Genomic DNA, 25,449 nt, shown 5'->3' with positions numbered 1-25,449 from the left:
CTAATTAGCTAGCTTAGCTGTTAGCTACTTAGCTTAGCTCTCCCCCTCTCAGTAAGATGTTTATGTTAACGGTAGGCATAACATTACTGTATATTTGCAGGTGTGGGAGAAGTCTCCCGCTAGTGTTGATGTCCAGTGTGATGGCAGAGACACTGGAAACATGTTTTTGTTTATTTGCTGCGTCGCTTGTAACGTTAATTAGACAAGGAATCCCACAACAACGGCAGGGTTAAAGCGATGATAACGAACTTTGGGAACTTCCAATAGACCTTATTCGCTAACCCTGGACGGCACCATATTGTTGACATACCGTCCTGCACGCACAGCGCTGCTGCAGCTGACAACTACTAACAGCCTTATTGTCGTTTCTGTTCCATTACAAAATAGCGATGGTGATGACAGCAATAAAAAACCCAGAGTTATTGTTTGTATGCTGCCGTTAATGCCTGTAATAATAAACAAAAGAAAAAACGAGGTGAACAGACTTTGCTGTGAGGAGCTGTCAGAAAGTTTCACCTGTCTCTCCTAACTATCCACACATCTCCTGTGCTGCTGACGTATCCTCAGTCTCGCTCCCTTCACGTCTGTGGACGGTAGAGATAGAAACAAACCACGGGAACATTTGCTGTCATTACTACAGCCATGTATAATGTAGGTCACCATCCGAACACGCTAACCGCGGCTAGCTTCCTATAAACGCTGCTCTTACATAGGCTGTCACTTGAGAGCTGCAGCACTATGTCAACAACATGGCGGCGGTGGGCGTGCCCGTACGTGAGTTACGTCAATCGAATAAGGTCTATACAGAACCGTTTTTAACAAAAAGTATCGAAATAGTATCAACATTTCGGTATATCGTGCAACACTACTACAGACAGCAGCAGCACCTGGAATTATTACATCAGTGCGACCAAACACATGGGGCTCTATTTTCCCCCTGGCCTTAAATTTGCATTTATGGCTGGACGCAGCGCTATTAGTGGCCATAGTGGGTGTGGTCACACGCATTCCCTAATTTTTCTAACCCAAACTAGCTTAGGCTATAAATGCAGCTCTGTGTGCAGCTCTGTGTTGATTAGCTAATGTTTCTGTGGCATTTTGATTAACGTTACGATTTAATTCCTTTTGGAACAAATTATGGTTCAACAGATGAAATTGATTGATTGAAAAGTTTATTTCTATAGGGACAGATACATAAACATAGAGCATTCACAGGAAACATTCTTTGTTATATATCCTGACATTTATAGCCTAAGCTAGTTTGCAATGTTTGTCCTTAGATGTTATAATCTAACTGAAGCATAGCATAGCATTTACTGCGCAGCCCGGCTATACTAACTTTAGTCTGGCATGCCTTCTCTTGTTTATCCTGACAACAGCTCACACTGACAGTCCTGACAGCTAAGTCCTGCTGCCACCTACTGTCATTGTTGGGTATTGTACCAAAATAACACTTCCTCAAAGACAAACACATTTATAAATCAGCAATTTAAGATTGTTTGTTCCATATGCCAAACAAGAGATGACACTATCTGATGTAAAAAAGTTTCAAGAGTCCCGAATGTGACCCCAACATAATAGACTGCATGATTTACAGTATGTTGTAATGGCAGTTGGATCAAAAATTGCAGTTTTAATGGAACATTTTTCTTCTCTAAAATGTCTGAGTGTTTCAAAATTAAAATTAAAAATACATGCCCTTGATAATATATATATATACTGTATATAATGTTATTTATTTTGTAGATGGGTAACACTTAGAAATGGCTCAGGGGCCACGGGTCCTTGAAACTTTTTGAATTTGAGGAAGAGAAAATTAAGGCCTTGAAAGTTTTTGACAATTAGACATGGGTCATTTGCTTAACAAATCATCAAACATCTGACAAAGCAGCTTCCACATATTCACGACATAGGAGGTAAAGGTTCCTGGTGTCAGCATCTGCATCATTTCGCTCAATCAGCAACTAAACCTCTGCTAGCTGGTGTTCGTTCAATGGACCGTAAAATTCAGGGACCACCAGCACACCATGTCAGCTGCAACGTCACCATCTTCTCCAGTCAGCTGCAACGTCAATGCCCCAGTCGATGTCCGGCTCGTGAATATCCTGACAGTTAACCAGACAGTAAAATACCACTTTTAGTCATCATTCCATATTTATAGCATATCATGTGATGTAATCAGTTCTTCCAAAAGGTTTTGGCTTTCAGCATTAGATGAATATATCAACCTATGTTTTTTATGCAATGAACAGAGTGCAATGGACTATATTAACACGTTCACTGCCATTGACGAGATATCTCGGCTTACAAAATCCAACGGTTGACTGCCAATGACGAGATATCTCGGCTTAAAAAAAAAAAAAAAAAATTTGACGGTGGGACATGGATCAACGCCCCCCACGTCTCTTATAAAATTATTGGAGCCACCGAACGTCTACAACCCATTCCACCGACCCACTAAGTGGCGACAGTGCTCTCCAAACTAGAAAAAGCAGAGCCAAAACTCCAGGGGAACGCGCGATGAAACCATTCTCATACTGTAGAATGGATTGGCGAAAACGCTTTCGCTTTCGCGCTGATTGCTGGCGGTGAGGGATTGCAAATTTGCATAATAGATTACGGGTGGAACACACTTTGAAACATGCAGCATAAATAAGACCAGAATCGCAAAAGCTTCATCAAAGCTCTCAACCGAAACCGCAAGAAACGAGCGAGCCCATCCAGACTTGCCCAGCGGCCGCCAGCAGACAGGAGCAGCAGCAAAGCAGTGAGCCTGGTGACGCGAGGTTACAGCAGCAGCAACAGAAACGAGCTTGTGACACGCCCGCTGCAGCCAAGAAGACACACACGGAGGGAGGAGTTTGAAGGAGAGGGGTGTTTCCTGCTGTTATGGAGGAAATTACTGTTCAAAACTATTGTTTAGATGTCTGACGTCTTACTGATGCCAAAAATGAATGGTTAAAGTGACTGTTCTATCGAATTTCACAAAAAGCTATTTATCTCAGCTTAAATTTTCAGACGCTGAAACCATGCTGTATTCAAGTGCTAATGCCTACATAACTACTAACTCTACAAACTAACTCTTTTAGACAGAGAAAGCACACATTCTATTACCGTAAATTCCGGACTATAAGGCGCACCGGTCTATAAGCCGCACCTTCAAAGTTGACTATTTTTTTCTTATATAAGCCGCACCGGTCTATAAGCCGCGGGTGTTTTAATGGTATTTTTTGTTTTTTCTACAGTGCACACAGTGTCCGCGGTGTGGTGAAAAGAGGGCAAGAGAGGAAATTAAAACAGAAGTGGATTTATAGTTAGAAAGAGTGCTAAAGAAGAGAGAATTCCGTTTTTTATTTTTTTATTTTAGTTACTCACAGTACTATTGACCAGTCCAACTCAAAAGATATTCGGCAGTTTCACTTTGAGCTCTTGTTCCGCCGCTGGGCACACAGTGTCCGCGGTGTGGTGAAAAGAGGGCAAGAGAGGAAATTAAAACAGAAGTGGATTTATAGTTAGAAAGAGTGCTAAAGATAGTCCGGTCTGGTTATGACGAGTCTCGCTGGGTACAGTACGCCAAAGCGATATCCATTGACTCGATGATGCTGTTGTATGTTGCGCGTTTCTGTTGCACCAACGCGGAGAGGTCCTGCCGGACGAAAAAGCGCGTACCCTCCCAGGTGAGGGGCTTCTTCCCCGCAGCCTGGAGGATGAGTTGACGGTCGGGCCAGCGGAGTAGGCAGATGAAGATGGCCCTCGGTGGCAGGCCGGGGTCTGGACGTGGCCGAGGCGCCCGGTGTGCCCTGTCCACCTCTGGTGGTTTCTCGCCTTCCTTCAGGTCCAGGATGTAACACAGGATTTTGCCACGAAAGCGTCCATGTCACCAATCTCAGCTCCCTCTTTTACATTGATCAGGCGAATGTTATTTCTTTTACTCCTGCTGATTAAGTCATCAACCTGCGTGTGCAGCGTTTCGATGTTTTTGCATTTTATCCACTTTCGGACTCACTGTGTTGTTTTTGTCCTCCAGTGCGCTGATGCGCTTTTCCGCATTATAAACTCTGTTCACGGTTGCCTTAGTTTCTTTAGTGAGTGGATGGACTTCTGCACGTTTTCAAACTTGTTTTCAAGCTGCTCAAAACCTCTGAGCGATGTCGGACTTAATCGATAGTGTTTCACGGAGTAAAAGTTTAGCCCAAGCCGTGTATCTCCAGCCTCCAGCAGGTGAGTCATTTCCTCATTCATGGCGTGATTGCTTCGTCTTTTTCTTTCTGCTTACCTGTGTTGTGTTATGTTATGTTATGTTATGTTGTTATGTTGTTAAAAGAGGGCAAGAGAGGAAATTAAAACAAGTGGATTTATAGTTAGAAAGAGTGCTAAAAAAGAGAGATTTTTTTTTTTTTTTGGAAAAAATCCATAGATAAGCCGCACCGTTATATAAGCCGCAGGGGCCAAAAAAGGCCAAAAAACGGGAAAACAGCCGCGGCTTATAGTCCGGAATTTACGGTAGTTCTTTTTAGATATTTTGTGTTCACAAAATCTTAGCAGAAAAGAATCCTCAGGTCTTGAAAGATGAGCCAGAATCCTCAAAAAAACGCTCTGGCAGAAGCTACCTACAGTAAAAAAAAAACGGCTGGCAGTGAATGTGTTAACATTTTCGTCAATTATTGTTTCACCAGTTGAAGATGCATGTTACACTGCCTAGAACAGAGGTGCCCAAATTCCTTTCTATGAAGGGCCCAAAAATGATCTGGATGGCCAAAAATAAAAGTTGTGTGAAATTACATTACATTAGATAGATTATATTTTAGGGGCGTCCGGGTAGTGTATTGATAGATTTCCTGTCTACCAACACGATTGATTGGCTGTGTTTCAACCTCTTGGTAACATGACTAAATGTTGGTATGTCATCTTACAAGCAATAGATCCCTTTATTAGCTTGGTAAATTAGATTAGATTTATTATTGTCCTTTCGGAAATTATTTTTGCATCTGTGGCAGTCATACAAAATATATACAATACATAATACAAAATACAATACAATACAATGTTTGCTCCCAAAGTGTTTCACACCAACCCTGCTGATAAACAAATATTAAATTTAGCAGAGCTATGCTGGATGGTATAAAAGATGTCTGGGCACGGGAGGTCTGCAAGGGTGGTACCCTGTGGGTGAGGGGGGTCCTCAGCAGACACAGGCTGTCATCAGTAGCAGCTCCCGATGTAGGCTATCCATGAATTTGTCTAAAAAATATTTCCACAAGAGTTTCCTCTGTCCTGTTTATAACTACAGTTTTTATTCTTGCTGTGCTGCTCGACATAATGATTTATCAATGTACCTTTATATCAGCCTGGCACAGCTGGTACCTGTTGACTGCTCTCTGTGCTGGCTGGAGAGGAAGCCGCGCCCTCCAGCCCTCTGTGAATCCGTGATAATTATGATAAACCTGAATTGTGTTATTCGACTGGACTGTCTGCCCTCTGAGCACCGGGCAAGTGGTCTGACGAGCAAAGACAGAGAAAGTATTTATGTTGTTAGATAGTTTGTTCACCCATCGTCTGTGTTAGAAGAACATTTTCATACATCATGTATACTTAATATTTTTCAATATTAATATAATTCATTCAACATCATGTAATCACTGTTACAGGCTAAATGAAGTGGTATGACAAAAACATCCATCAGAATGCAATATGTTGTTCCAAATATAGCTTATGTATCTAACGTGATACAGCAGGTAAACCAGTCATGTTGTCTAGCAGAGGGTCCCAAACTTGTCAGACCAAGTACACTATCAAACCAAATTTCCAAAGTACCACTTACCACAGCGGCTACCAACTTTTACCCGCATAAAGAATAATTGATTTAACCATGCAATAGCATCAGAAAGGCTAAACAGTAGTAGGCTACTGTTGCGAGTCAGACCCCAAATAACCAACACATAAACAGATGCATGTAAACATCTTATTTGCTGATAGGCAATGGGAAGAAATCTGATTGAAACAAACACCAACACTTAACATTAGCTAGTTGTTTAACGTTAAGTTAGGTTAGCCGCTTGGAAGCGAGTTGGTACGTTAGCTGAACTTATAGCTACAGAACCAGACTGATAACTTTTCTCTGAAACACGCTGTGATGGAGGAGGCATCACAGTTAGTATAACCTTACATATAGAAAATTAACATAACAAGCAACCAACCTGGCTTGCATCAGCCAGTTATAGAGCTAAAATAACGTTAGCTAACTTATCCGAGAGCAGAGATATGGCTAAAGTTAGCTAAGCTAACGTTAACGTTAGCTACATTAAGTTAGCAGTTTTCAACAGCTAGCCTAACGTTAGTTGCATGCAAACCAATATGCAATGTTAAAACAACCTAACATCATCTCGCAAATATAATTTTGTTCACTTAGCGTACCCCATGAATGCTGCTCCAGCTATACACAAAGTATTCTGGATATATTAGTGTAAGGCTACTTGGTGCCAATACAAAAAATTTTAAGGGGGTGGGTCGGCGTTGAAAGTGGCCAATCATAGAGGGCCAGAGGCCTGCCTTGGTTTCCGCCCACAATTGTCAAAACTCCAACGCGAGCGCGCAGAACTCAACCACGAGAGAGGAGAGAGAGAGAGAGGGAGGGAGGGCAGCATCAACACACGCGCACACGGTGGCTGCTTGTGGCACTAGATGGTGCTAAATACACACGGTAACGTTCATACCTCGCGCTGTGCTTTTCTCTCCTCGCTCGGTGCAGTCTTTGTGCGCGCAGGATGTAAGATTGCGCGAGTGTGAGTATGTATTTGCGCGTGTGAAACAATATAATACGCTCATGCTTATGTTTGATCGAGCTCTCGACCTGGTGACATATATGTATCTCCATACAGAACAACCCAACTTCCTGTTTTAGCGTGGCGCTGCTATGCCTAACTTCCTGGCTGTTGCTTGCTAACCTGCAGTCACTTGACAGGGGTACAGACCGGGTGAGTGTGGAAACATAACGTTGATGCTACGTTAAGCTACTCGGTGGCCCCACGTGTTGTTTTGTTGTTATGTGTCCTAAAGGCAACATTTCACCGTCCGGTGATAACGTGTTCGTGAAAAGTGTGCGCTCGTGTGCATGTGTGTGCGTGTGTGTGTTGTGGCTCTCGTTATCTTGTGCAACCCGCACATTCCTGTGCTTTTTCAGAGGTGTTGAAATAAGTTTGTTGTGATGCTGTCTTTAGTAGCCAATAGTGGCCCCAGCCTTCAGAGAGACTTTACAGCGGGGAGAAGGGATGAGGAAGCTCACTTGCGCTTGCCATGATGATGCCTGCCTGTGTCTGGCTGCCCTGCAGGCGTTCTCATACACTAACGTTAAACGTTAAATGAAAGGGGGGGGGGGGGGATCCGCGGACCATGAACGTTCCGAACCGCGTTCCGAACCGTGGGGGCTGATCCGTACGGGTCACGGATTATCCGTGATCCGTGCCAGCCCTAGCTGAGGGATAATTTGAAAACATTTTATTGATTACGTCAGACGAAGTCAGAAATAAACACTCCTCTATGGTGCCATTCACGGTGACGTTCGGTTCTGGTCATCCGGTCTCTGCTTTGCGGGTATTTCCTGCCTCGAGACAGAGGCAGGGGTGGAGATTCAAGGGTTTGTCGACAGTTTGAGGGTGAATGGATTTACAAGACTTAGTCACAATATCGTTTTACTTCGTTTCGAACTCAAGCTCTCACTAGTGCCTTAAACGCTGCAACGCAGCCCTATGGAAGACTGTTATTTTGCTCCAAAATTACTTTTCATTAAAACCTGACCACCCACCCGTAGGTGGCGTGGTACCCCCTGGGACTGACACGGATCCACGTGACTACGTCACGTCCTGCCAGTCCAGGGAATAATCACTTCCGCTTTCTTCCACCCGCTGTGAAGACGTGTTTTGTGATAGCTCCGCGGTTAACGAGGAGTTATATTATATAGCTTTAGATACTAGGCTCGTTCCGGCTGACTTGCCCACCTCAAGAGGGTCGCGTGGACGGGATAAAGCAGGCTTCGGAGAGCCGACCCTGTACCCTTCACCCTGCGGCGTCGGAACAAGTCATCTAAAAAGCTAAGAGTATCTTCCTTAGTTAACTGTTGTTACTGTAGCTGCCGCCGTGCAGTTGATGTGAAACGTTTCCCCGGAAACGGGGTAACGTTGTTAGGCTTGAGCGCATGACTCAGGTCTGCACTCATAACTCTAGCTAGGTTTGCATACATGCAGAATAGCTTGTACCGTTAGCACTAGAACAACAGGCTAAATAGCACAGTTGTCACAGTTAGCTAGCTGCATCCGTGCGGTTGTTTCTGTTGCTAGGTACTTTAGGAACGCCGGCTGTAGAGCGCGCGTGTTAGATAGTTAGCTAGTTTGCTCAGTGCAGCTAGCTTGGACTACCTTGTAGCACTCCATATCTGGCTGCGTCCCCAGACAGGGTAACGCACCCGGTTATTGTGGCAGATAGCTAACGTGCACACGTGCAGTTAGTGTCTGTGTGCTAAGTTCTTCGCGCCAGCTACCTCTGTGTAGGGCGCGCCTTAAGCGAGAGTAGTAGCTAGTAGCCATGCTCTTCAGTGAAATAGCTAGTTAGCTAGCTTGCTCCCGTGCAGCCAGTATCTAGCGATGTGTAACCCTGTTTTCCTGTTAGACAGAGAGAGGGGGGAACAGCTAGGTGCTGTATTAGCTGTGAGGCTACCGGTTACGACCGGCACAATTAATTTGATGTGTGCATGCCTAAGGGCAGGAGCACGCCGCACAGGCGTTGCTGGGTCCTACATAAATGTAGTGTAGCTTTTACTGGCGTCTGAGATTTTAGCTGGGCGATTCGCTAGCTAGGTGAGCTCGCCCCGGCCGCACCTTGTGTGGGCCGCTTCTCTCAGTACTTACGCCATCTTAGCCAGCTTGCTTGTCTGCTAAGTGTTGCTTGCCTCGTGCAATTAGCATCTACTAGATTGCAACTCCCGCTGAGGAGTTTCTTCTGAGATTGACTAGCTTCGCGGGCCGCTGGCCTTTGCTTGCGGTCACGCTTGCTTCCCCGTGTTACTCAGGGTAGAGACGCGCTGCACCGGCCTGTGCGCAGGCTTGTGTTAGCGCACGCTTGTCTCTCAGTGCTATGCTAGCTTAGCTAGTGGCTTCCACGTCTGTTCTCTCGGGTTAACAGGTTGTGGGTATTGGTGCCCCCCCTTCGGGATGGGCTATTGCCGCTTACGTTACCATTGCACGCGCACGTTCGCTAGCCTCCGGGTTGCTTACTGTCTAGCCTGTGCTTCTTGCTAGCTTGCTTAAGCATTACTCCCGCTATTAGGGTTCGCCCTGCGGGAGCTTGCTATTAGTGGTTAGCTTCCTGCTTCCTCTTGCTACTGAGCAGGGAAGGTCAGGGAGGGGATGGGCCGTGTGTAAAACTACTTGGCCGAGTATGAATCGGCACGTTAAGTGCGTGTTCGGCCTTGGGCACGAGCACGCTGCACAGGCGCCTTGAACCTTCGGTTTTGTCCGCAGCTAAGCTCTTTACAGCTGACCAAGGTCCGCTCTCAAAGAAGTGTTAAAGCTAGCTTGCCTTGCATAGGTGCAGATAGCAATATTTAGTACTGTTTAGCACAGAACGATAGCATTTTGCAGATAGCTGGCGTGCACCCGTGCAGTTAGTACCTGTGTGCTAAGTACATTGGGCGCGAGATACCTCCGCTACAATAGACATACTGCTCCTTGCTGGCGCTACGCGTCCAGCAGGGCTTACAGCTCGCCAAGGTCTGGGCTCAGTGCCAGCCTTTGGCTTGTAGCTCTAAGGACAAGCCCACCGCCCTTGGTGCCCAAGGCCCGGGGTGGTTGGGAGCTCTCCATGGGTCGCACTCCCTTGTTGGGGCGCCCCCTGCAAGTGCAGGGAGCCTGGCTGGGGGCACAGCGCACCTTGGTCCATGGCCACGGCCTGGCCTCGGTTGGCAGCGCCCAGGTCAAGCCCACCGGTTGGCTCACCAAGGCTGGGCCTAGTTCCAGCCTGCGGCTTGTAGCTTTAGACCCACCGTCCTCGGTGCCCAAGGCCCGAGTTCGGTCGGGAGCTCGCCCAGGGTCTCATACCCAGCATCAAGGCTCGCCTTGGTCCATGGCTACGGCCTGGCCTCGGCTAGAGGCTCCTAGGACAGCCCACCATCAATGGCACCAACGGCTCATTGCTGGTCGGGAGCTCACCTGGGGGGCCGCACTGTCGGACAAGTCCACGTGCGTCTCGAGAGAGAACGTTACCTCCGCAGTCCCCCCAGCCTGCGAAAGGCGCACGGCAGGGGGGGGGGGGGGGGGTTACTTCAATACAACAGCGCGTCAGTAGGCGGAGCTTGCGTAAGAAGTTCTCCCCCAGCATGCACAGCTTCTACGGAACTGTCCATGCGGCGGGGGGGCGTAGCCTCTCACGTCCCGCCCCCCATCAGGGCACCGGATCGAAAGGTCCCGGTGCCCAGCAATATGCTCATGACTATTTCAGGGATCATTTCTATAGTTCTAACTTGAGAAATGTGTTTCTAAAAATGTTCAGTCTCGCTATCCACGATGATGAGACGGTGATACTCTTTTCTGAGCGCGAAGCGGGCAGAGAGACTTGATTCAGTTCATATGCTCTCTGCTTTTGATGACCGTTCACTGTCTCCTATGGGGACATTGAGGGAGAGAGTATGATCCGAGTGGTGGAACGGGTTCCGCTCCGTTGGCCACAAGAGACCATCTTGTCCAACAGGCTCGATGCCTGGGAGCATCTATGTTCCCCCGTCCCCATTACGGCGCACCCTCCAGAGGGGATACGCGCTACAGTTTGCCCACCCACGTTCGACGGGACCCCCGATCTGGCCGTGGAGGAGGAGGCCATGGACGGCTCCATGCGTCCAAAATTGGACCTTCGGCGTCTCAACAAGACGCTGAGGAAGTCCCATCCCGAATGCTCTCTTCCCCGCCTGTTCAAGTTGAGACAGGGGGATTTCTTACTTCCAGGGATCTGGAAGGTGCGGTCTTCCATGTCCACATGGTCAGGAGACACAGGAAATACCTGAGGTTCTCCTTCCGGGGGAAGGCTTACGAGTTCTGTGGCTTGCCATTCGGCATGTCTTTGAGCCCGCGAACCCTCACGGTGTGCGTGGAGGCAGCCGTGGCTCCCCTCCGCGCCTTCCTATATCTCAACGACGTTCTCTTAGCGGCCGACTCGAGGGTCTGTGCCGCGGAACATACCAAGGTGGTGACCGATCACCGGCAAACCTTAGGGTTTTTGGTGAACTGGCAGAAGAGTTGCCTCGTCCCAGCGCAGGCGGCGACCTTCCTGGGGCTCGAGCTATACTTCCTGCGAGCCTTTCGCCAGAGCGACAGGCGCGCACGGTTCGGACTGCAAGCCAAGGACGTCAGGTCTGTGCCCTCGGTGTCAGTGCATCAGTGCACAGTAATGTTGGGCCTGATGGCCTCAGCACTGCATGTGCTCCCGCTAGGGAGGCTACACATGCTCTCGTGGTCCAAATATGGTTCTCAGGCTTCGCCTGGACTCGGCCGGGGACCGTCATTGCAGGGTTCCTCTGACAGGTCAGGCCTGGCAGGCGCTGGCTATATGGGCGGACCCCCGTTACCTCTCGAGAGGTACTCGGTGGGGCCCTGTCCCGCTCAGGATGGTAATTCGCACAGACGCCTCCCTCTGGGGAGGGGGTGCGATTTGCGGGCATTTTTCGGCGAACGGCCGGTGGGAGGCTCAGGAGCTTCGCCACATAAACGTGCTAGAGCTGAAGGCGATTCGCCGGGCTCTGCCTCAGGACAAGCCCACCATCAATGGCGCCGTGGGCTAGGGATGCAGCGGTTTCCGGTTTGAAGGTATACCTCGGTTTCAAAAAGTCACGGTATCAAAACCACTAAGTTTTGCCGTCATACCTTCCCCACGGTATCACCTGTTTCCCCCTGAGAGAGAAAGTGCCCAGACAGAGTGCAGTTACGCGGCCCCTCCCCCCAGCTGCCCAGTCTCAGCAATCAGTGTAGCTGTGATCGTCAAGAAGTGATCAAGTCAATCGTTTACTCCCGTGCGTAGCCTATTGTAATTCAACGTGATAATGGCTGCTGAAGGAGAATTCCCAGAACGTTCCCCCGGGCGGTGGGCCGCGGCCCCGTCGAAAAAGACAAACTCCGCGGTGTGTGGGAATATTTCGGTAAAAGCAGGGACGGCCAGGGAGGATTAGAGGGGGAAATACCTCAAACATGAATCAGCACATCTGCAGGAACAACACCCGTCCTTCCTTATTTGCCAAATTCAAGGTACGTTAAACGTCTTGCGTCATCATACATCGTGTCGGACATAAACCATTTCCACCGGCAGGAGGATGAACGTAAAATAAACACTCTCATAGGCTAACGTTATCGATAACATAACATGGCTAATTAGCACTCAGCTGTCTTTGGTCTAACTAACGATAACGTTACTTGACTGAGCGAACGTCTTATGCCGGCGTATTGCACTGAAGAGAAGTAACAACAGTCATTAAATAAGAGGCAGAGGTGTGTGTGTGTGTGTGTGTGTGTGTGTGTGTGTGTGTGTGTGTGTGTGTGTGTGTGTGTGACGCACAGAGGCAGAAGTGTGTGTGTGTTTACATTATGTCTGCTTGGATCCATTATAAGCTAGCAATGCGCTACACTATTTCTCCTGTGCTTACAGCACATGCATCCAGTGTCTGCACTGCTACTTTCTTCCAAAATATCTGGATCTCTAATATTTGCCCTACAGTACTTTTGGATACAAATAAAAGTGTGTGTGTGTGTGTGGGGTGTGTGTGTGTGTGTGTGTGTGTGTGTGTGTGTGTGTGTGTGCACATTAACATTGAAACATTTATGTCCAGTGTCCAATCCGATTTGACAAAAGATAAGCATGTGTGTTTTAGTTTTACATACGTTAATTAGATGAAATAAATAGTTCAATAACAAACAAAAAAATGTAGGCTATTTTTTTGTTGCCAGATTTCACAATAACACATAAAGGTCCGCGATACCGTGATACCGTGAAACCGTGGTATTTTTGTCCAAGGTTATCATACCGTCAAAAACTCATACCGCTGCATCTCTACCGTGGGCCCATTGTTGGTTGGGAGCTCTCTTGGGGACCGCACTGCCGGACAAGTCCGCGTGCGGCCAGACTCGAAAGAGAACGTTGCCTCCGCAGTCCCCTCGGCCGGCGGAGGTAACACTTCCAGCGGCTCACACATGGGCACCATGTGCTGATTCGCTCGGACAATAGGGCAGCGATCGCCCACCTGTACAAACAGGTCGGTGTGCGGTCGGGGGCGCTGAACCATAGCGGAGATTCACCTGTGGGTGTTTCCCCGTCTCCTTTCAGTGTCAGCGGTCTATCTGCCGGGACGGCGGAGTTACGACCGGCCTGCTGTCTCGAGGCAATCCCCGTTATACGGAGTGGTGCCTCCACCCTCGGGTGATGGAACAGGTTTGGGCCAGGGTTGGTCGCGCCTGCGTCGATCTCTCGCATCGCGGCGCGCGACACACTGCCCACTGTGGTTCTCGATCCAGGAGGACAGCCCCCGTTAGGTCATGACGCGCTAAAAGCGCACGCGTGGCCAAGGGAGGGGCTCTATGCGTTTCCCCCGACCCCCCCTGATCCGTCAGGTGTGGGACAGGGTGAGGGAACAGCGCCTCCGGCTCGTTTTAGTCTGTTTGGCACAGGCAGACATGGTTTGCGGACGTGGTCTCCCTGGCGCAAGATCCGCCCTGGGCATTGCCGGTACGGGCCGATCTCCTATCCCAGGCGGAGGGGGAGGTGTTCCACCCCTCCCCAGGCAGGTGGAAGCTAGCGGTCTGGCTCCTGAACCGGACCAGTTGCTAGCCCAGGGTTTGCCTGATAATGTGGGATGCACTATGCAGCAAGTAAGGGCGTGGATCCAGTGAACTGCAGTGTGCGACCAGTTCTCTGTTTCCTTCAGAGCCTGCTTGACGCGGGTCAGTCCCCGCAGTCGTTTAAGGTGTACGTGGCTGCGATTCTGCTTGCCATAGGGGAATTGAAGGGAGCCCCGTGGGGGCGTACCCTTTGGTCTTGCGCCTCATGAAGGGGCGCGTAAACTGCGCCCGCCGTCGCGGTGCGTTTTTTCCCCCAAATCGGACCTGGTTACGGTGCTGGACGGGCTAACGGGTCATCCGTTTGAGCCCTTGGACTCCGCCGATTTAAGGGTTCTGTCTTTAAAGACCGCGCTGCTGCTGGCCTTGTCGTCAGGAAAGAGAGTTGGTGACCTGATTGCCCTCTCGGTGCAGCAGGCCTGTGTGGTAATGATGGGCGCAGGGTTACGTTGCGACCTAACCCGGCGTACCAACCTAAGATTATTAATGTCAGCTTTAGGTCTATGGTCATAGACTTATCAGCATTCTGTCCCCCGCCGTTCAGTTAGAGACGGGCGAGGAGAGACGTTTGCTCATGCTGTGCACGGTAAGGGCGCTCTCGGCCTATGTGGCCAGGACGCGTTCTTTACGCATTACAGATCAGCTGTTGGTTTGCTTTGGGCAAAGGGCCCAGGGCGGACCCCTTTCCAAGGATCGCTTATCACACTGGATAGTGGAGGCGATCGCGTTGGCATACTCTGCCGTGGGCAAGGTTCCGCAGGAGGGTATCAAGGCGCTTTCTACGCGAGGTGTTGCGACATCCTCTGCGTTGTTGCGCGGTGTGTCGGTGGAGGACATGTGTGCCGCGGCCTCATGGTCCTCTCATCACACTTTTGTCAGGTACTACAGTCTCGACGTGTCCGGTGCGCAGTTCGCGCACGCGGTGCTGTCGGTGGCAAGAAAGTAGTATCGTTGCCACTCTAATATGTCAGACGGTTAGGCATAAACGTTGCCATATGGCCGTGGTTCACCGGTGCCTTTCGGGTCGCCCTGTGGGGTGCTCCCGGCAGCAAGGTCGGTTGAATGGAGGCACTAGTGAGAGCTTGAGTTCGAAACGAAGTAAAACGTTAGGGTTGTGCTACAACCCAGGTTTTACGAGTGAGAACGAGAGCTCTCACTACCCAGCCTTGCTGTGTCGATGCGTCACGGGGTGCGTCGGATCTCAGCGGGCTGGAAGAAATTAGAGTGATTATTCCCTGGACTGGCAGGACGTGACGTAGTCACGTGGATCCGTGTCAGTCCCAGGGGGTACCACGCCACCTACGGGTGGGTGGTCAGGTTTTAATGAAAAGTAATTTTGGAGCAAAATAACAGTCTTCCATAGGGCTGCGTTGCAGCGTTTAAGGCACTAGTGAGAGCTCTCGTTCTCACTCGTAAAACCTGGGTTGTAGCACAACCCTAACGTTTTAATGCTTTTCACTGGTTAAATTTTGGGAAAACCCACAGACAGACGTGAAGGGTGACCAATGGCATTGATTTATGTCCCCAATTGTACTTGGCCAATTTCCCCCTGCTGCCACGGTCGCTGCTCCACCCTGTGGGCTCAAAAGTCACTCGTCCCGATCACGACTCTACTCGTCCCTGGCCCCTCAATGGTGGAATGAGCTCCCCCCTTCGGTCAGAACGGCTGAATCACTGCCAATCTTTCGGCGGAGACTAAAAACTCACCTTTTCAGGCTACACCTGGGCCCTTCTTGAACTAACATCTTTTAATAATAAAAAAAAAAAAAACTACTAATGCTACATGTTACTTATTCCTTCTCAAACTACTTCCTACATGGTGCTAGTCTATCAAAATATCTTAGCTGTCATTGATTGTGTTGCATAGTGGTTTTCTGTATTGTTGGCAAATTGTGATATTGTAAGTCGCTTTGGACAAAAGCGTCTGCTAAATGACGTAATGTAATGTAATGTAATGCTTTCTCCTCCTCCATCCAGCCACGTTTGATACTGCGTGCTGCGTAACATACTTCACGTCTACTACGGCGTGCTGCTGCTGCGTAACGACGTCAAGTCACGTGTACCTACATGCAGTCATGTCACATGTATAATGTTAAATCGTCAAATCGCAGCCTTTGCGATTATTCTAATTGCGTTGTTTCAAATCTCAGTTTCGATTTAAATTAGATTAATCGTTCAGCCCTAGTGGACATAAAGTATGTGTGTGTGTGTGTGTGTGTGTGTGTGTGTGTGTGTGTGTGTGTGTGTGTGTGTGTGTGTGTGTGTCCAGGCGTTCCAGGACCATATGGCCGGAGCAGAACACCAGAAGAAGCTGAAGGAGATCACACATTCTGTCTGCCTCACCACACACACACTGCAGGACAGGTACATGCTCTCTCTCTCTCTCCACCCTCCTCTCTCTTACACAGCCACACACACACAAACGTGCACGCGTGTGCACACGACATTCACACACACAAACACACCCACACATTGTTCTGTGCACGTTAGCAGGGAGGGAAGATTGCGGTGGCTTTTGGGTTAGTGTGTATCAGTTATCCTGTGTTTTTACAGCAGCCCAAGTTTCAGAAAGGAAGCCGTTTGAAGGTACATGTGAGACTTTGGCCCTATCCCTTAGCCCTTAACCCCCCCCATTTTTTATCCAATTTTGATCCCCCATTAGTGCTAATTTGGGGGGGGGGGTCAGCCTCTCACTCAAACGTGAAGGATTTTCTTTTCACCACGCTGCAGGGGCTGACATTAATCAAGTTCCTAAACTCTTGACACCATGTAAATTTCAGCCGGTAGATTGCTCCTGACATACAGTAGGCTACACAGACAACCAGTCGCCCCCCCGCACAAGACGAACGCGCGCGAAACGGTTTACGGCAGCATAACCACAAAATTACTTCCAAACAAACTGTTACAATATAACGAGAGATGTTCGCGAGAATAGAAAGCCCCTGGCAGTAGTGAGGAAAGCTGCCGTAAACCGTTTAGTTTCAATTCCGCGTCTTTCTGTCCTGAGAGAGACTCTATAAACAACAAGAGAGCACTCGCCGATTCACTCAGCTTTGGTCTCATCTGCTGTTATAGGTAAGATGTGAGGCATCACTATTAAATTTAGAATGTTTCATAACAAGCGAAAATGTTGCTCGTAGTTGCTTTAACTGCCAGGATTATAGACGCCACATGGACACACGCCCTACGTCGGGTGAATCAATCAATCGCTCACGCTTGGTGCCTGACTGCATTCACTTTTGTTCCACCCTATCTTCTCTGCTGCAGTTGGTGTTTTCTCTGTGCCATCGACACTTTCAGCTTCTGGAGAGCCATTTGTGTTTCTTTGTTGTCACTAATGGGCTATATTGTGCGCATTGCTCACATGACACGCGATTATGATGGATTCCAAAGTCTTTTTTGACAGGTTATTTAGGCTGCTTGACATTAAACATTGTTTGTAACAAAAAGTTATGCCATAGAATCTTCAATCACACAGACAGTGGTGCTGGACACCCACTCTTAAGGCATTGCCATTTATTATATTCACACATTGCAGTGTTTTTTATGACGTAATGACTGTATTGAAATGGATACCGTTGCTATTTTCAAATACCCCGGTATACGGTATTATTGTATTACCGCCCAACCCTAATGTGCATACATAATAATAACTAAGAATTTTCACTAAGTTCGTAATGTTTTGCAAATTATTTGGCAGCCCACTTGCAATACCTTCGCGGCCCACAGGTTAGGAATGGCTGCTCTAATGTGAAGATGAAGATGTGTCGATGTGTGAGAACGTTTTGTTCACTGTCACGTACGACTCTTCACTTCCTGTGTTAGCTCACCTGCCAGAACCTCGCGCTGAACGACTGGAGGCTGACTTAGGGACCATTCCTGTTTAATTGACACACACATAAATCATAAACAATCATTTAATACCCTCATGCTGACTTGACAATATTAGTGAAAATGATGATTAATAATTATACTACATTGATGTAGCGGACTTATTTTGATTGCTAATGTGTAATTTATTTATTTTACATATATATTTGTATTAAAAAAAAGCTTAAGTTGCTTCCGTGTAATATGATGCAGTGACTCTAAAGCACTAAAATCCTATTTTATGTCCTATTTGTCCAGTGTAGTAATAATGTCTATTGATTCAGAGTCACCGCCTCAACAGTACATGGAAATTCTGTCATGGATCCTTGAAAGTGTGTGGGAACCCTGTCAAAGGCCAAAGTGGCCTTGCCCTTGTGACATACAGTACATCAACTTGTGATGCACCTGGACACATCATCAGTGATATTACCTGGGGTCATTGGGTGTTTCGGGTCTTTCAACAATCAGACACCCTCACCCAGGCGACCCAGCCCGGGGTTGATCAAGCCCCGGCTTGTGTCCAGGTAGCTCTACCGCACCCACGGCTCTCCTCTCCTGATCCACAGCCACCTTGAAGCAACTTCTGCTGCCTCGGTGACCAACTTGATGGCCCTTCGCCTACTGACCCCTGTGATGCCCAGCATGTTATAGGCCCTGCAGAGGGACTGGCCTATGAACCCTCTGCATCCCACCTCAATGGGCTCACACCTTGCTCGCTGCTCGTTGCTTCTGCATTTTTCCACCAGCTCGGTGTACTTTGCCCTCTTCCTCTCGTTGGCCTCCTCGATGCGGACCTCCCACGGCACGGTGAGTTCCAAGAGAATGACCTGCTTGGAGGTTTCCGAGATCAGCACTATGTCTGGCCTTAGCATTGTTATGGCAACAGTTTCTGGGAACTTCAGTTGGTTCCCAAGATCAACTTTCAGCTCACAATCCTGTGCCGTTGCTAGCAGGCCAGAGGAGGTGGTCCTGGCAGCTGATGTAGGCTTCTCCCCAGCTCTGACAAAAGTGATGGATTTCTTCACTGGGCGGAGGCGCTTGCAGTGGTTAATCCCACTGCAGATGGTGTCCGCTATGGCCTTTAGGACTTGGTCATGGCGCCAGCGGTAGCGCCCCTCACCCAGGGCTTTTGAACAGCAGCTGAGGATGTGCTCCAGGGTCCCTCTCTTCAGGCACAGAGGGCAAGCTGGTGACTCCACTTTACCCCAGGAAAACAAGTTGGATGGGCTTGGCAAAACGTCATAGACAGCCTGGATTAAGAATTTTATTCGATGGGGCTCAGCTTTCCAAAGCTCGGTCCACGAGACTTTGCGCTCCACCACTTGCTCCCATCTCGTCCTGGCTCCCTGCTGCCGCATTCCAACCATTCTGCTTGTTCGCTGCTCTTCGACTGATGCTCGCACCTCATCTTGGACCAGCGACCTCTTTTCCTTCCCCTGTGCCTTGTTATGCCTCCACCGGCGATAGCCAGGCCGGAGGCATTATGGATCCGCGTTGTCCGTACGTACGTATGTCCGTCTGTCCGTACGATGTTCGTTAACGTGATATCTCAGGAATGCCTTGACGTAATTTCATCAAATTTGCCTCAAACATCGACTTAGACTGAAGCATGAACTGATAAGATTTTGGTGATCAAAGGTCAAGGTCACTGTGACCTCTCGAACGCCATTTTCAAGCTTGTTAACGCGATATCTCACGAATGTCTTGACGGGAATTTGATCAAATTTGCCTCAAACATCGACTTGGACTGAAGCATGAACTGATTACATTTTGGTGGTCAAAGTTCAAAGTCACTGTGACCTCACACACCCAATTTCCAAGCTCTGTAACACAACATCTCAGGAGCGCCTTGATGGAATTTCTTCCAATTTGCCTCAAATGGCGATTTGGACTCAATAATGAACTAATGGCGCAGGCATAAGTCCGCGTTGCGGTCATTCTAGTCATAGCGAGGTGTTTTCCTGCTACCCAGGCCAGCTCTTCCACAAGCCACTGTCCCCACCAGCACCCCGTGACTCTGCAACATCAACGGCCTCTGCTGCCCTCCACTTCAGTCCTGTCCTGACCTCAATCCCAGCCTGGGAGACTTTTGGGTCGCAGGACTCCCGGTATTGCAGCACCTCCCTAGTACAGGTCACCATGAACTCTTCATTCAGGCTGCTGAAAGGGAGCTTCAGCTTGTTGTTCTGCCCGTACAGAGCAATGCTGCTCTGGCTCCGAGGTAGTCCGAGCCACTTCCGTAGGAACCTACTGACCTTCCTCTCGAAGCCCTCCACTGTGGATATTGGGACCTCATAGACCAAGAGGGGCCAGATAATCCGTGGGAGGATGCCATGTTGGTAGATCCAGGCCTTAAACTTGCCAGGTAGGCCGAACTTGTCCACTGCAGTTAGCCAGGCTTCCAGCTCTTGGTTGCTGGCTCGAATGGAGGCAGTGTCTCTCAGGCTGCAGTCAAACACCTTCCCCAGGCTCTTCACAGGTTTCTCAGTGATGGATGGTATCTTTCAAGATTCAAGATTCAAGATTCAAGATTTTTATTGTCACTCCATGGTACAAGTACCACGTGTGAAATTCTTGTGCAGTGGACTCCGTTTACGACATAGTACAAATAGGCAACAGCAATAAGTAATAGGCAATAAGAAATAGGCATCAATAAGCAATAAGACAGCAATAAGGCAATAAGAAATAGGCATCTTATAAGCAATAAGACAAGTCGGTGGCTTATACGACAGTGGCATATTCATTGCACATAGGTGCACATGTCATGTGCATACGTTAGACGTGTTCAGACATTCCAAATTCGACGTTTTATACATACATGTGCAAATAGCATGTACCTTATTAAACATACACTTAAATTTACAATTAAACGTTAGGCACCTTATTAAACATACACTTAAATTTACAATTAAACGTTAGGCATCCGTAATAGTAGCAGCTGCAGTACGGTACTGCGGTACGACTACTGCACTATTTGTGCATATTTAGGAGTCTCGTGGCCTGCGGGAAGAAACTGTTCCTCAAGCGATTTGTGCGTGTTTTTGGAACCCTGTATCTCCTCCCTGAGGGTAGCCGGGAGAACAGGCTGTTGTGGGGATGGTTTGTGTCTTTGATGATCTTCAGGGACCTCCTGAGGCACCGCTGGTTATACAGTTCGTGCAGTTCTGGCAACTCGTCTCCTGTTACGTGCTGGGCCGCGCGCCTCACCCTCCGTAGCGCCCTGCGGTCCATGGTGGTACAGTTCCCGTACCAGGCGGTGAAGCAGCCAGTCAGCAGGCTTTCAATGGTGCCTCTGTAGAAGTCCCTGAGGATTTCTTTCCTTAGCCCAAACTTCTTCAGGCGCCTGAGTCCGTGTATTCGCTGTTGGGCCTTTTTGACAACAGTGGCGGTGTGGCCGGCCCAGGTCAGGTCCTGGTGGATGTTGACTCCCAGGTACTTGAAGCTGTCCACCCTTTCCACCACTGTGCCGTTGATGGTGATTGGGGGGTGTGTGCCCCCCCCTCTCCTGTAGTCCACAATGATCTCCTTGGTCTTGGAGACGTTCAGAGAGAGGTGGTTGTCCTGGCACCATTGTTCCAGGACCCTCACCTCCTCTCTGTAGGCCGTCTCGTCGCCCCCCGAGATCAGCCCCACGACTGCTGTGTCGTCTGCAAACTTCACGATGGTGTTTGAAGTTTGAGTCGCCACGCAGTCGTGGGTGTAGAGGTCGTACCAGAAGGGGCTGGAGACGCACCCCTGGGGTGCTCCTATGCTGATGGTCAGCGGGGAGGAGGTGAGGTTGCCCACCCTCACCACCTGGCGGCGGTCTGTCAGGAAGTCCAGGATCCAGTCGCACATCGCTGTGTTTAGTCCCAGGTCCCTGAGTTTGCTTACCAGCCTGGAGGGTACTATGGTGTTGAATGCTGAGCTGTAGTCCACGAACAGCATTCTCACATAGGTGTCCTTCCCCTCCAGGTGGGACAGGGCGGTGTGGAGCACGTGTGCCACTGCATCCGCTGTGCTCCTGTTGGGGCGGTATGCAAACTGCAGCGGGTCGTGGTCCGGGGGGAGTGTGGGACGGATCTTTGATATGACCAGCTTTTCAAGGCACTTGCTGGCTATTGGTGTGAGGGCTATAGGGCGCCAGTCATTGAGGCTGGTCACTTTTTTCTGTTTGGGAATGGGGATGATTGTTGCTGCCTTGAAGCAGGAGGGAACTCGTCGGAGGGAGAGGGACTGGTTGAAGATGTCTGTGTACACGGCTGCCAGCTGGTGGGCGCAGGCCTTGAGGACCCGCCCAGGGATGCCGTCCGGGCCGGCCGCCTTGCGTGGGTTGATACGCAGGAACGACCGGCACACTTCATCCTCAGTGATGGTGAGGGGGCGGTCTGTGGGGGGTGCTGTATCTGGGTGCTGCCAAGGGGAAAGTGGAACTTGTCGATGGCTTTCCCTTTCTTTAGCACTAGAGATCTCGACTTCGAGATGATCAGGTGATCAGCTCATCATCGAGGCCCCTGTGACCTCTCGAACGCCATTGTCAAAATTGTTAACGCGATCTCTCAGGAATCATCAAATTTGCCTCAAACATCGACTTGGACTCAAGGATGAACTGATTAGATTTTCGTGGTCAAAGGTCAAGGTCACTGTGACCTCACGAATGCCATTCCCAAGTTCGTTAAAGCGATATCTCAGGAATGCCTTGACGGAATTTCATCAAATTTGCCTCAAACATTAACTTGGCCTCAAGGATGAACTGATTATAATTTGGTGGTCAAACTTCAAGGTCACTGTGACCTCACGAACGCCATTCCCAAGCCGAGGCCCTTCCGGATCCACCTGCTCCCTGGGACAGATGTAGTTGTCACTGTCCGGTCATCCATGAAGGCCCGGTTGGGCGGCTGTCGGACTCCAGACTTGGTGAGGGGCCCTCTGCACTGAACCTCAGCAGACTTCACCAGCATGTTCATGGCGAGCGCAAAAAGTATCACCGAAATGGTACATCCGGTGATAATCCCTTTCTCAAGCTTGTGCCATTCTGAGGTTGTTGACCCAGAAGAGACTCTCAGACTGAAGCTCTTGTAATAGTCCAAAATGAGGTCCCTGAACTTGCCTGGAATATGGTGCCGGTTCAGTGCTTCTTCAACAACCTTGTGGGGACCTAGAGTTAGGTCTTTATTCCACCTAACTCGAATCAAGCTAGATCATTCATTTTCTGCCATTGCATCTATGATATAATAACGATATTTGCCGCTGCGTATCAGAAAATAAGACATTTACGAGATGTAAATAGAAGCATTACGTATGCCCCGTTTTCGCCTGTTACAGGACTCTACTCATGGCTCAATATCTTCCCAGGCGATCCAAATGTAACCAAAGTTATCTGGGTGAGTTTAACATCATATTTTAAGCTGGAAATAAGGTCCGGGTGTCTAAAAAACCGGAATTCTCCTTTAACTCCAAGTCTGAACAAATGAACAACAATGAGGTCATATGTGAGGTGATAAATCATGGAAGCTGGTCAAAATGAAAGTGTTAATGTTAAAGAATATTTGTTTGGCGTCTTCCTGTCTTATGCTGCAGGGGGCGTCAGCCTGGCGTGCAGCGCTGGTGTGACACCTGCCAATCACATTTCAGCGGTGACGTCATCCTCCACCGTCGGACCAACGAACACAAGGTAAGGCTGTTGACATCACGAGGTGACTGACTTATTTGATTGGTCAGAGGGTTTCCTCTGACTCAAGCGCAAATTATGCTCATGCGAAATCGCCGGCGCTGACTGCGCCGAGGGGGTCGCCGCAGCTGGCCGTCCTATTGGCGCAGCTCGGCGGAGGGTGCGTGCAGTTCCTAGAAAATGTGACTCTGCGGCGTCAACGAGGACGTGACATGACCAGCACGAGAGCTGTGATTGGCCGTTGCCTTCGGCCGCGCACATATCCGCTGATGTAGGCCTACTTGTTGTGAGGAATGAGGAACTGCCATTTCCTCATTTAACAGTGCTTGTCCCTCATCTAGCAAAGCCTTCTGCAGGCTCACCAAAATGAGTTCGGAAATAGAGGGACAATAAAATGTCCCCCCACCGACATGATTGCAAGTTCTTGGTAAACGACACGATAACGTCATATGTAATGGACGTAAGTGTACCACAAGCCACCTAGTGTTTTGGACGTGTACCGCAGCCAACGCGCCGAGTTACGTTCGAGTATTCACAGTCTCACTGTCGCCGCTAGTCGGCGGCAAGGCTCCAAGTCGAGGCTGCGCAGAACCCTGTCAGCGCCTTCACGCTATAACCTCACTAGGCCGTTTCGCATAGAACGGCGCATAATATGTTAATTAAGCTTTCTATCTACACTAATCCTTCTCTCTCTGTCCACACAGCTCCCATGAAAATGGCTATAGCCTATAAATAACATAACATATATATATATATATATATATATATATATATATACAGTATATATATATATATATATATATATAGCAGTAGAAAGGAAATCCAGCGCACACCAGGTTGTCAGAATAGACTTCTTTTATTTAACTTGCATAGATATGGCGAACAACGCGTTTCGCTGTTGCTTCATCAGGTTCGCTTTACAAATGAATGGCACAGGGGTGGGTTTAAAAAGGCTGTACCATCAATTATCAACAGGTGAGTAACATTACAGATCATGTGACAGCATGATTTGCAGACCATGTGACAGCAAGAGAATGCAGTTCATACATGTTTCAAAAGACAAGTACATCAAGTTAAATATAACAATATCAAGTGTCACAATTACATAGATTAGAAAATAGAAATTTTTTAAAAAAATTATGTGGAAGAATTTCAAAAGGACATGGTCAGACACATTTATTTACCTAGGACAGGCTCCAGAATGGTCACAATGAAACCACAGAACAGCTTATGCATCTAGTGCAATACCTCAACTCTTTTTATATATCTAGGGGGGGGGGGGGGGTCCGTGCCAGGGAGATATAGTGCCTCATCTCACTCTCCCTATACAAGGCATCACCTGCAGGTAGAAAAAATAAAGTTAATACATCATAAAAATGGACTCAGATCAAGTATTTCATTCAGACCATTGGGCTCAACTGTGTTTAAGGTGTGTATCCAATATGCTTCCCTCCTAAGTAATTGGTTGATGATATTTCCCTTTCTTGGATTGGGTAAGACTCTCTCAATGCCTATACATTTCATAGAGGCTGCAGAGCCATGATTTCTATCTTTGTAGTGGCGAGCAATTGCATAATCCATGTTGCCATTTCTTATAGCTGCCTTGTGTTCTGCAATTCTTAATTTAAGATTGCGTTTAGTTTGGCCGACATATATGAGACCACAAGGACATGGATTATGCAATTGCTCGCCACTACAAAGATAGAAATCATGGCTCTGCAGCCTCTAAATTCCGATATATCTATATCGGAATTTTTTTACTCCCTAATATCGGTATCGGCATCAGCCTCAAAAATCTAGTATCGGTCGGGCTCTACTCTAGTCTAGTGGACATGAGGCCTGGGCCCAGGAGGATTTTTTGGTAACTTTTATCAACAGTCACAATATAAGTCACACAGCTTCTCTGTTGCTGTGCGTGTGTGTGTGCGTGTGTGTGCGTGTGTGTGTGTGTGTGTGTGTGTGTGTGTAGCTGTGTAAGCAGGCGTCCCGTCCGTTCTGTCCCGTGTGTCAGAGACACTTCAGGACCCCCCGGCAGTTTGTGGAACACATGAAGTCTCCAGAGCACAA

At 48.6% G+C, this 25,449-nt stretch overlaps 1 protein-coding gene across 1 annotated transcript in view; it reads left to right on the top strand.

The window, feature by feature from the left end:
* The window catches only part of LOC310783085 (cip1-interacting zinc finger protein-like), a 90,162-nt gene that overhangs the window by 24,367 nt on the left and 40,346 nt on the right, over positions 1-25,449 (top strand). The window contains exons 7-9 of the mRNA XM_083643873.1: positions 16,132-16,226; positions 23,292-23,385; positions 25,352-25,449. The exon at positions 25,352-25,449 is cut by the window's right edge and continues 7 nt beyond it. Coding sequence (XP_083499999.1) covers positions 16,132-16,226; positions 23,292-23,385; positions 25,352-25,449 — 287 coding nt within the window. The remainder of the gene's footprint in view (positions 1-16,131; positions 16,227-23,291; positions 23,386-25,351) is intronic.

The sequence above is a fragment of the Poromitra crassiceps genome (assembly GCF_964638095.1).
Source record: "Poromitra crassiceps genome assembly, chromosome: 10".
Lineage (NCBI taxonomy): Eukaryota > Metazoa > Chordata > Actinopteri > Beryciformes > Melamphaidae > Poromitra > Poromitra crassiceps.
The sequence above is the reverse complement of the archived record's forward strand: the minus strand, read 5'-3'. Positions and strand labels throughout refer to the sequence as shown.